The sequence below is a fragment of the Electrophorus electricus genome, chromosome 16 (assembly GCF_013358815.1).
Source record: "Electrophorus electricus isolate fEleEle1 chromosome 16, fEleEle1.pri, whole genome shotgun sequence".
Lineage (NCBI taxonomy): Eukaryota > Metazoa > Chordata > Actinopteri > Gymnotiformes > Gymnotidae > Electrophorus > Electrophorus electricus.
In genome coordinates, this window is record NC_049550.1 from 3,844,681 (window position 1) to 3,857,233 (window position 12,553).

Consider the following 12,553-nt stretch of genomic DNA (forward strand, 5'->3'; position numbering starts at 1 on the left):
CCCAGCCCCTCCTACGGAGTCGCCATCGGCAGGGAGGCCCCCCCACAAGCTCCAGCCTCTCCCCACCTGCCCGTGTCCAAGGGTCCGATCAGGCAGGAGGTGCCACCCTCGCCCACTCCGGCCCCGAGGGGGGTGCCAAGCTATGAAGCCGTGGTCCGGGGTGGACACAGAGACGGACGGTATCCCGACCCTCGGCAGAAAAACCCGGCAATCGGCGCCGTATAGAACAGATCCCCAGGAGATGATCCACCTTGTGGTTTTGCCCATTTTTCTGAAACGTTGCCAAAGGTTTGTAAGGAGAGATCTTATTTGTAGGAGATTATGAGCTCGCTAGATCCTGGAAAGAACAAAGTGTTTGTGATTTGTGTTATTCAACATTTTCCCTTGTTTAAGATAAGATGGCGGAATCGTGTTGTGTTGTATGCTGGGACGATGACTCAGCCAATACTAATCTCCATTCATCACAGTGTGCTCCACAGTCGCTAACATCAGTTTACACTTTTGGGTTGTTTTGTATATGCGTATATAACTCATATTCCCGTCGCCATGACTCTACTGTAGATAACATGCACCCATAGTTTTGGTCATTATCAGTTCGATTTCCTCCTTGGCTAACGCCTGAGGATTGCCAGTCTGCGTTATCTGATGACAAACGGCCTCTGTCTCCTCATGGCTGTGTGCTGAAAGAGGACTCGCGCCGCGTTTTTGCCCTATCACACCTCCCCAATAAACCGTTCTCGAGGAGAACTGCACTGTGATTCGACGATTGGCTGGGAAATTGACCAGAGTGTGTGTCAGATAAGCGCGGTGATTGGCTTTGTCCCGCTCGAACCCTCGAGGCGGGTGGGTTTTCGCTCTAGAGCCCAGCGACATGCACCAGGAGCGTGTGTTTGTGCGTCCACTCTACCCGCAGTGCTCCAGCGCGTAGATGTGACGGTGTCAGTGAAGCTTATTTTTGTTCCTACCTATCCTCGTGTAGCTATTATTTTTTAAATTTGTTTTGAAATCACGCTGAAAAAACATTGCTGTACATCCAGCCCGTACACACCTCTGCCCGTCGATTTCCATTCCATATGTGCTGTCTGCTTTGCCAGAGACAACAAGCTACCATTCTGTGCTGTGATGGAGTCTCTCTCCTGTCTAATACTAACGTCTCACTCTGGCACTATAGACTGTACGTGAAAAGGGAGCCGTTTTTGGTTTTAAGGTGTGAATTTTCTGCAAAATTGAAGGTACTGCAACTGCTTTACTTTCATTGTATTTATTTAGCTTTATTTTTTAACACGACAGAACAAATGATATGAAGAAGTGCGTATTTTGCTTACCCGAGATGAATGAAAGCCTACCTTACCAATAAATGTTTCTCTGTTCAGTCTTTTGAAAAATTGTGAGAATCATGTGAGTATCTTTCACCAGCATGGTGCTTTATGTCATATCTATTATCTTATGGTTTTAGCATATTTTGCAATAAAAACAAAGTTTTGCATTAAAAGGATGTCTTGAAAGTGCATTAAAAGGATGTCTTGAAAATGAAAAAAAATATATAGGTTATAAGAAAAAAATATAAATATACTTTTATAAATATATATTTATCTAAATATACTTAAAGTATGCAAATTTTCAAAACCACTGTGCACTTAACAAGCGACCTACCTCTGAAACACATATAATTAACTTATTTAGTAGTTCCATAATTATCTTTTGTGTGACTGCACATAGTCCTAGAATACAAAAGAACAATAATTACCAGAATTTACCTAGTTATTTTCTAAAAAAAGACTGTTATACTTGTTATTCTTTTCTTAAGGTTATATATATATATATATATATATATATATATATATATATATATATATATATATATATATATATATATATATATATATATATATATATATAACTTTAGCTCTGTTTAATCCACTGTTTTGGTTTTTTTTTCCCCCTCTTTTAGCTGTTTAATTCACTCACTGAATAAATTGTACCTCCACCAAACACACGTATCTAATAATTATTATAGCTGATGGTTAAATTGCTGATGCTTGCTGAATCATGTTCTCATAATTAAGATTTGGAGATGTGTGCTCAAGTGATTAAGGTCTAATTGACCTATTTGGGGGACTGGACTGATTAGAAAATGAGGCTTGAAAGGTTTTGCGTTCTTGTTCGACTGGAGTGATTATGAGTTTAATTAATGACGAAGCTTAGAGAGCTGACACTGGAAGAGGTCATTAGAGACTGACGTGAAGAAGAGCAGAACACAGGCCTGTTAAACGAAGGCTCTCCTGATCATGAAGGTGCTTTGGAAAATTAAGAAGGATACCTACATGGGTGTTAGGGAGTGAACAGAACAGGTAAGCAGATTTGTGCTGTTAACGTTTTGTTGGAAATTTGACACTCCTACGGAAAATGTTCATTAAAGCAGACTCAAATGGTGTCGGATCTGTGCTAGATCCGATCTTTTTTTTTTTTTTTTTGCCTGGAGGCTTCTGTCTGCTCCTCCCTTCAGGACAGTAATGGTATCTTCCACTCATTTGCACATTGCCAACATTTGCCCATGCATTTGGACAGCCAGTGAGGTAACGGGATGAACAGCCTCAGACCCCTTTAGAAGAACATGATTGGATCTTGTGAAACAGTGGCCAGTTCCCATCCTGACTACAAAGTACACTGCTACATTTGATATTTCTTGTCCTTCACAGTAACCGCCTCATTTTGTGTGCAAGCCAGGTGTCTGAGCTTATCCTGTCCGCATTACAAGGCGACGGGCTCCCATCGGAAACTCCAAATCCCTTCAAGATGTTATCAATTGTTTTTGGGTTTTTTTGCCATGAGATATGACAACAAACCCAAGGATTCCCAAGTCCAGCGGCACAAATTGGAAATAGAAGTCTGACTCAAATTTTCAAAGCAAGAGCCAGGTTTAAGTACGACCACATCATCCAGGAGCTAGGTGAACACCTGTTTGGGTGGAAGACATCAACATATCATCCCACCTTACCCCAAAATAGGTCTGACAAACCAGACATACCTATTAATAATATATACCCAGTGCTAAAACAACCCATATCTGGAAATACGTGATTGGTGCTTAAATTGACAGACATCTAGGACATGAGACTACGTCTACCCTGCCCTGTAATCAATATCTCTCACTTTTGGAGCTTTCTTCTGCCTTCTGTTCCACCCACAGGAAGTGCTGAGGATTGGGCTGTCCAAGGTGGTGCATCAAATGAAACGAGGTTAAAGTTTTGTTCCCTCGAGCACGAAATGACGTGGAAGCAGGAGGGTAGCACCTGCGTTCGCGAGGCCCATGTGGCCGTAGGTAGGTCAGCCCAAAGATCCTGAAATCGACGTGTAACTCGTACGGTTAAAGCCTGACCTGATTGCGACTCAAGGTGTCTAGAGGCAGCCGCGAAACCCATGGTGCTATTTTGAGATGTTTCATGAATGGCGGCCTTGACGGTTTTGGTATCCTGCCTGTCACCCTTTCAGCAGTGCAACTGTGGGTGTGCGCGTGCGCACGTTTCGGCTAACTGAAGCTGCATCTGTCAATAATTTCACACCACCTCTGCAGTCATTTTGTGCACGTTGAGTTTACGCATGCCTTTTCGGACCCGCGTGGCATCGCGTTTCCAGCTCACGGCCGCCACGCTCCCCAACTTTCCCGAGCTCAAACAGTTCACACTTTTGCGCAGCGTTGTCCTTTGTTTATGAAGGCCTGACGTAAGAGCACACCCCCCCACCCCTTCCACCAATGACCCGATCGAAGGGGGCGGCTGGCATGGGAACGACGTGCCATGCCAGCCTCCGGGCACTGCCAGGTGCCGAGGTTGGCATCAGCGGGGAGGGTGAAGGGGTGGGGGGGCCCACTCGTGCCCCAGATATCCGTCCCAGTATCATGTTCACCCATCGTGATAAAAAGAACGCTCCTGTTGGCCTTGCACTAAGACTGGTGGCACCAAGCCAAGGGGAGCGTAGCTAAGGCTGAGGGCTTGGTGCTATTAGCAGAAAAGAGGGGATATTTCACTTTCAGCAGCCAGGTGTAGTTTCCTCGTAGTCAGTCTTTCAGATTCTATTTAATGTGCTAAACAACTTGGTAAATAGGGATTGAAAAATGCATGAAGCAAATGCAATTTAGTAATGTAATATGTAAGGCTGTGTAAGGTTTATTTGGGATATTTGAGAATTTTTACACACATCATTAAATGAAGTGTTAAATAAAGAGGTCATAAACATAATTTAAAGTTGTCAGCTGGCTCTGGAATGCCGTCTTCTGTGATGTATAAAGCTGTGAAGTTCTGCTGTTAAACTGAAAAAATTCTAGTATTTAATTTGGACACTTGAAATGAGTAACACTTTGAATTTTTTTTTTTTTTTTTTTTTTTTTTGAGAAATGCAATATTTGGTTGAGTGTTTGTTGACTCTGTATATTCCAGATATGTTCGTATGCAGGCTGTGACCAGACCTGACCCAGACCGTGACTCGTATTGCAAAAGTTATGACCGAGATTAATGGCTGTTCAAATGAATGGTTGGTCACATGAGACCACACAACCAAATCATGGTGACAATATATTTATGACATACTACAGGCAATACATTTCTGAGGGTATCATAATTAACTGGATGCTAACACCATGCTCTACAATGTTTCATGTTCTCTACAATGCACCATGTTCTCCAAAAAAAATTTTCAATATTCAAAAGTGCTGTATACGTTAAGATATTCGATGCAAACTTTAATGCAATATTTGGGTTATTGTGAAAAGCTATTTGGAGAATGAGCATTACCAGACATGGGTATTGTTACGAGTGTATAAATGAGATCATATACATGAAGTGCTTTTTGAATGGGTTCTCTCCTGCCCTTCATAAATCAAAACTCCGAGTTTTTTTGCATTCCAGAATTCTCTGTTGCCCGGTGTGCGGTTACTGTAGAAACTCACAGGCCAATATGGTGAAATATGGTCACAGATGGAGAACTCCAAAGAACCAGGTCCAGAGCTGATCTGTCAATGACGATGGCATCAGAGCTTGTGGGCTGTGCCTCACACCAACACACACACACACACACACACACACACACACACACACACACACACACACACCCGCCATCGAACGGTGGTTTCTGTGGATAAGGAGATTCATTAAAGGCTGAGAACTCCCCTCCCCCCTCGTTAAGACATGGTAATTAGTGTCTAATTGAGAGCACTGAGGTGTAAATAAACTCCGGGGTCACGCTCGCTGTTCCGATTTCCACTTGGACGCATTCAGATCTGGAGCGATTTGGCTGGTCTGATTCTGCATTTCGGGGGGAGTATTTTCCCTCCACATCGATTCGGGTGTGACTTCAGGAACAGTTCCCCACCCCCAGGTTCCCTAAGGATTGTAAGTTGAACTTTTGCTGAAAACATGTATCGTTGGATACATCAAGGTCTGCCGACTGCAGGGTTGAAGGTCGTTATGTCCCTGCCATATATCTCGACGCCACTGTGTAATATAAATCATTCTGAGCATGTGTTGGTGCTGCTAAACTTATCTAGAAAGTACACTCTTCTCCCCGGTCTGCCTGTCGGACGCTGCCCATCCGTTTCTGCCTACGATTCCCTGCCCTTCGACGAGAAACTGCTGTGGGACTATAGACAAAACAGCTCTCTGTCCCTTTCCCCTTCTCCACCAATACCCGTGAAATTTGACTTGTGCACTCTGTCTCTTACACACACACACACACTCACACACTCAACCCCAGTCACCCACAGACCTCGTGACTGCCAACTGCTTACCCTTCTCACTCACTTGCTGTTCTCTCTTTCTGCATAAACTTTCCATTACTCCTTCGTTCTGGCGGCTAGAGTTACCCCCGCGCTACAATCCATACCCAACCCCCGCCACCTTCCAACCCCTTGCGTGACCTGCTTTGCCGATCAGCTGCCCTGTTGCTCGGTATGTGTGTGTGTGTGTGTGTGTGTGTGTGGTGTTCCCCGTCCTATCACTAGCGGCGCTATGCATTCACTCGTCGGCGACAGCCCCCTGTCGGCGTTGCCGCAACTGCGGGATGTCGTTGACACGAGTGGGCTCCGGCTGAGGCCCCTGCACGCGGGTCACGGGGTTCGGATGGGGGATAACCAAGCAGGCAGACTCGCGCGCGCACGCGCGCGCATGCATGCTGATAGCCTATCGAGAGCCGCTGTGGCAGCTGAAGCGAGGTGGAGGCAGTGTGTGTTTTGCAGGTCAGGGCTCATTGGCGAGAGTGTGTGATGATGGGGAACGAGTTGAAGGGTGATTTACACTTTCCTTAGCGTCCCCCTTTAACCTCTGTTTTACACACACACACACACACACACACACACACACACACACACACAGAGAGACAGAGGAATGATTTTTCCGTATGTGAGTTGATGAAGGATTGATTTTTGTTAAAACCCACTGAAGGCATAAACTTTGCCTGTGTGTGTGTATGTGAGAGAAAGAGAAGGAAGGATGGAAGGACTGTGGAGGAGGAAGGGGTTATAGGTGATGGCCTTGAATCTCGGCGAGCTGCATAAATCAAGCAGGACTCTTTGCAGGACTGCGGTCCTTCCGGAGCTTCCTACGTCTCAGCCCCCGTGGGCGGGGCTACGTTCTGTCAGCCCTCGACCTTCCTTGTTCTTTTCGTTGTCATAACGCCAGAAACACTCATCTGCAGATATCTTGGAGCCCTCGCACCCTCCTGGAGCCGTGCCATACCAGATGCAGTCGCAGAAGTCTCTCAGCTAAACATTTGTGCCCCTGCTTTTATCATACCTAATCAATAACCCTCGCTTGTGTCCGGTCAGTTGCTATTGGTGTCAGTGCGATACTGACTTAAATGCCCAGATGTAGTTCCTTATGTAATGAATATGTGCCCCTTATCTCAGATAGAGCTGTCAGCAAACTATGCTGACCTGGGTCCTAGTGGAATGGGCTTGGAATGGGCTTCGGAATTCCGTTTGCCATAAGTCGGTATGGAAGTCGGTAGTGCTTTGCCGTGTTTTTGAAGCGAACTTTCTATCCTCGATGAGGAGCTTTCAGCTGGGCCGTGAATTCGGGCTAACAGGAAAACAAGGAGTGGTATGGAATCGCCCTTCGCTGCACCACTGACCGGAGCAGCATGGCTACGTGCCAGTCTGTCTACTCCAGATCGGATCTAAAAAAAAGTCCTTATATTCTCATCATTTATATTCCAATGCTCCAAACTACAGAAAGTACGTCTCTACCTTTTCCAGGTCATTTCTAGCCTTATATTTCCTGATCATAAAAATCGCTAACTGGAAGAGTTGAGGAAGTTGTTTTACGGTCTTTGCTTCTTCTGCGAAAGCCATTTATTTTTTATTTTAAATCCTCAGATAGTAGTTTAGGGCAGAGTTTTCAAGTCTAGAGTTTTCCAGCCCAGTGCAGGAATTTTTATCCCCGGTTCCACCTTAACCAGGTAATCATGAGCTGCTGAGCTCACTGCTGGAACAGAACCAAAACCTGCACCAGATCTAGGTCCCCGAAGACTGGACTGAAAACCTCTGACTTGGAGAACATTTTTTTTTGTGTTGTTTTTACAGTCTTATTCTCCTAAATCATGCCGATGGCAACTTGCGTTTTGACTAGATGTGCTCAAAGTTTTTACCTCCAACTGTAAGCATTCTGCCTTGTGTCTAGCTAGAGGTAAGAATAACATTCGTTCCTGAAACATCCAAATGCAGTACTAATGAGTGGGAAGCTGGCGCTACTGGAGTATTGTATTAAACAACACAACACACAACCAGAATACAACTCCCATCAGTACAGTGGGATAGGTGTGTGTGTGTGTGTGTGTGTGTGTGTGTGTGTGTGTGTGTGTGTGTGTGTGTGTATGTATGTGTGCACATTATGCATGCATGGCTTGGCCTGTGTGATTGCTGGATTGTATTTGCAAACGGGAGTGTTTGTGCTTATTGTTTTCTGAGTGCTTGCTTTGCTTTTCTGTATGTGTATGCTTGTTCCTCTCTCTCATAGTTATGTGGTACAGGGGGTATATTGATGCAGTTGCCCCCCTTAAGCCCCTGGCTCATTGCCCCTACTGCCATGACATTTGAACACGACAGTCATCCACCCCTCCCTTTCCCTTTCTCTCTCTCTCTCGTTCTCTCTCTCTCTCTCTCTCTCTCTCTCTCTCTCTCTCTATGGAATAGCTCACCTGTTCAACACATCAGCAGCAAATGACAGATAAGCATGCAGGTATTTCTCAGCATGTCTCTCTCTCTCTCTCTGTTAGTCTGTTCCTCTCTATCTTCTAAGTCATTGCCGCACACTATGTTATCATAATATAATAACAGAATACAGACATACAGTGTTTAAAATCACCAAAATGTCAACATTGAGCATGACATTTCTTTGGTTGCATTTGTAGACAGTAGCATTAGCATGTTGCTGTTTTGGAATAATGGCTCATGCATGCATTGACCTACTGATTGACCAGTTTTCTATAATCTGCAATCGACAAGCTTTTCCAGCCATGTTCACGTCTTTGAGGACTCGAGACTCCTCGGTTAGTGAAGTGTGTGGTTTCTTTTCTACGTGTCTGGAAGTGGAGCTGACACAACCTTTCCTCTCTACCCTGTCATGAACACCTCTCATTGCTTCATTGTGAAGTGGCCCCGTGTCCAGAGGCCTTGTTAGCAGAAAAACACAAAGTTCCTGAAAAAGTGAATGAATTGATAAATTGTCTGATTCTCTTCTCTTCATGCACCCTCTACCGTTCACACTGCATTGGAATGTGTTTACGGCTGTCTGGCTTGCCCCTGAAACTTGCTTACAGAAGAGTCCTGCTCTTTCTTCATGATTATTTGTCTAGTTTACAGTACTTTGTTGTTTCCCAGTGGCTTATCCAGTGGCTTGCTCTTTTATAGACAGCTGGATGAGGGCAGGTGGCGTGGGTGGGTGAGGGTGAGGGAGGGTGAGCGTGGGTTGGGGGGCTGTTGGAGTAGGTGAGGGGTGGTGTGGGTGGAGTAGGTGAGGGGTGGTGTGGGTGGTGTGGGTGAGGAGTGGTATGGGTGGGGGCATGTGACATGAATTGTCACAGGCTTTGGTTGTGCTGCATATAGGAATGCTAATTTTTTTTAAACAGAAGATGTCTAAGTACTGTGTCTCTATTAGTGAGCTGATTCTGCAGAGTGGTGTTATCAGCCAAAGAGCCTCAGTGTAGCAGTGTGGAATCACACACACACATGCTGAAAAGCAGCCCCCTAATAGCCAGTTTGGCAGAGTATACATCTGCAATTATCCACCTGGCTGGTATCCAAGGAGCTCCATGCACAACCTGCCACCTTCAACCCCCCCCCAACAACACACACAACTGCCCAACTGCAAACTCAACTGTGCACACATTCTATAAATATTTACAGATACAGAACTGCACACAACACCAAATTTGTGTACACACAGGCGCCGAGGTATCGTAGAGCATATTTTCATGCTGTTAAAACGCGTAGGGTACGTTCAAACATTTAGCAAGCAACTGTAAACTTACATGAACTCCAGTTAATTCGTGACAGACAAACAGTTCAGGTTTTCACACACAGCCTAGAACATTCAAACCAGTGAAGACAAATGGCTGTTTATCAGCATATCCACCTTGGATTGACGATGTGAATTTTGTAAATTTCCTAAAAATTACGTGGTTGTATTTACATGTGGACATGTTCTGGCATTTGTGTACACCCACACACACACACACACACACACACACACCATTATGTCTGTGTAGTCTTTGACGAGTAGTAAAAACCACAGGCATCAAACTCAAACTCATTTGATGCTGCACGCCCTTTTATACAAAGTCCCATCTACAAACTTACAGATCAAAGCCACTTCGTGAGCTGTTGCTTTGAAGCGATTCTTAATTCACCATGTGAAGGATGCCTTTTAAAGCTCATGATTCTTGTAGAATCCATTTAAACCTTGAAAGCACTGAGACAAATGCAGCTGATTTTTATTTATTTATTTTTTGTTTTTTTACGTTGGTAATGGACAGTGTGAGAACATCCAATGTCCAATACGTAACAGTTACAGCAATAATATCGGGATAATTAAGCAAACCCATGTGTATGGTTTCATTTGTGCATGCTAGCACACACACACACGCACACACACGCACACACACACGCACGCATGCACTGAATTGCAATTAAAGCACTTTCAGTAATAGCTCTTCAGTCTGAGCTGTCAGTTTTTTCTGTCTATAATCTTCTCCTGGCTAAACAGACACATGACTCCACCTGTGAGCTTCTGGAAGTTTTCGTGTACTTGCAGAAGGTCTGATGTTGAATGATTGATTAGCAGGATTGATCATGTGATTTCCCTCGGCGAGCGGAACCGCAAGGGTTGCTCAAAGTCTAATGGTTTTTCTATAGTTGATTGCTACTTGTGTATGCATGGGCTGTCAGTAATGGGCAAAGCATGCACCAGGTCTGCATCTGGAGCTTCCCTTTTTGACGTTTGAAGGACGTTTCTGGTCCTTAGTCCTGCAGATTACATGGGATCTACGCTTTGCGGTTATTTTGCTACACTCTGTCTACTTGGCGTGCATCGAGGTTATATTGTAACGCTGCTGCAAATAGGTTCCCTGACCCCCTTTTTTAAACCTGATGAATCTTTTGATTAATCTTTTGATGATGCTTTTGTTGCAGTGATTCTTTGGATGTTCTGGGCATTGGAAAAGATCCAGCATCTCATGAGAACTTGGCGAGTCGTCGCGATCCTTCTTAGCCTGATGCGTTCCACAAAACATGCAGGTTCCTTCATGCTCTGAATGCGTGCATGCAAATTTCCTTGGGTTTGTTCTCAAATCACTCAGGATGCTGGCTATGTGATGGAGGATGTTCATTGAAAAACACTTCATAACATTCAAAATGCAGGTAATACATAGGTATGCTAACAATAAACTGGAATTGAACAGGTTTGTTGACTGCAGAGAAAACAAATAGCTAAACAAACATGAGCTGTGACGTTTAACATCTGCTATTCACCAAAATTGTGTGACACGGCTGAATACAATGAATACTGAATACAATGTACATAATATCCACTGTGAGAGGGCTTGACTTGGCCTAAATTTAGAAGAGCAGCATATCACAGAGAAGCTTTTTAAAAGTCTTCAACAGTGCCTGCTCTGGTAGGACACAGTTCCAGTGTCTGCACTGCATCTTTCCGACCAGCCGAACTGAACTGAACTCAGCTTGAGCGTTTGAGAGAACTTCTTGAAATGAACCACATCAGGAACAGATGTTTTTTTTTTTTTTTAACTGACCTTTTTTTTTGGGCGATTTATACTCTGTGCAATACAAGCTTTCGGTAAAGAAGGCCTGATATAACTTCAGAATCCTAATCCTGGGATTGTGCCCAAGGTCTTCATCAAGACATCAATATAAGCAAGAAAAAAAAAGTCACAAGAAGGCGGTTCTTGCTCCCTCTCCCTCTCTCTCTTCCTCCCTCTCCCTCTTTCTCTCTATCTGTTTCTCTCCCTTTCTCACTCCTTTCTCCTTGACCTCTTACTGCTCTTTCGATTACCCACAGAAAAAGGGCTGGGGGGGGGGGGGGGGCATTACAGACTCGTCCAGTAAGGCAGTACAGTCTGCTGAGTCAGCTGAGAAGGCTCAGGAACCTGGACTGAGCGGTCACTGTTGGCTCTGGTGTTTGAATGAGGGATGCACGACAGCAGCGGAAACATTTCGCTGAACCCACATAGCTCCCGCCGCTTGGACATTCCCTTCAATTTTTCTACACAGCTTTCGCTCTTCTGGCACTTCACCAGGGAGCACTTTACTTCCTTTGCCTTGCCATTGGACTGCCTTTCCCTTTTGAGAGGGCAAATGAATGAGCCACGCTTGCGATGGCCTTTGGCGTGGTGTATGCGGTGAAAAAGGCTTGTGAGAGAAACTCCACGCTTCCATATCCCCCTGTGCTGGTGAGGGGCGGGGTCTTGCAGTGGACCAGTGAGCGGGCTCCTGTGGTGCTCATAAACCACGCCCACTTTTGAAGGAGAAATCTGCCATTGTTGATGATATGAGTACCTTTGTTATGGTGAGAAACCTCTATAAATGTGTTAAACACTGTATTTTGTTTACTAAAGTGGTTTACTTGTTACAAAGAGAATTGTGTCTTCCAGGAACAATAGCAAAAAAAAAAACTTTAATGGTGAGTGATGTTATCTGACTAATTGTATCTAAACATAACAACTGATGTAGGCTGCTGTATCATACTGTCACAGAAAGAAACAAAAGACATGATGGTGTTTTAAACTGGAGCTACTACCCCACATAACTGCTTATGGCATTAAGTACCATATGACCATTTGGGTGTTACAGTACTCATGCAGTGAGAGGAATGTGTGTGTGTGTGTGTGTGTGTGTGTGTGTGTGTGTGTGTGTGTGTGTGTGTGTGTGTGTGTGTGTGTGTGTGTGTGTGTGTGTGTGTGTGTGTGTGCGCGTGTGCGTGTGTGTGCGTGTGCATCTGCGTCTGCGTCTGTGTGTGTGAAACATCAGCTGTTATCTCTAAAGAAACAG

General features: G+C 44.6%; 1 protein-coding gene across 2 annotated transcripts in view; it reads left to right on the plus strand.

Annotated features, from left to right (window-relative positions):
• Positions 1–1,487, plus strand: part of pard3ba (par-3 family cell polarity regulator beta a) — a 112,148-nt gene extending 110,661 nt beyond the window's left edge. For both annotated transcript variants that reach the window (XM_035535116.1, XM_035535117.1), the window contains exon 23: positions 1–1,487. This exon is cut by the window's left edge and continues 70 nt beyond it. In XM_035535116.1, the coding sequence (XP_035391009.1) occupies positions 1–225 (225 nt within the window). In that variant the 3' untranslated portion in view covers positions 226–1,487.
• The last annotated feature ends 11,066 nt before the right edge of the window (positions 1,488–12,553 follow it).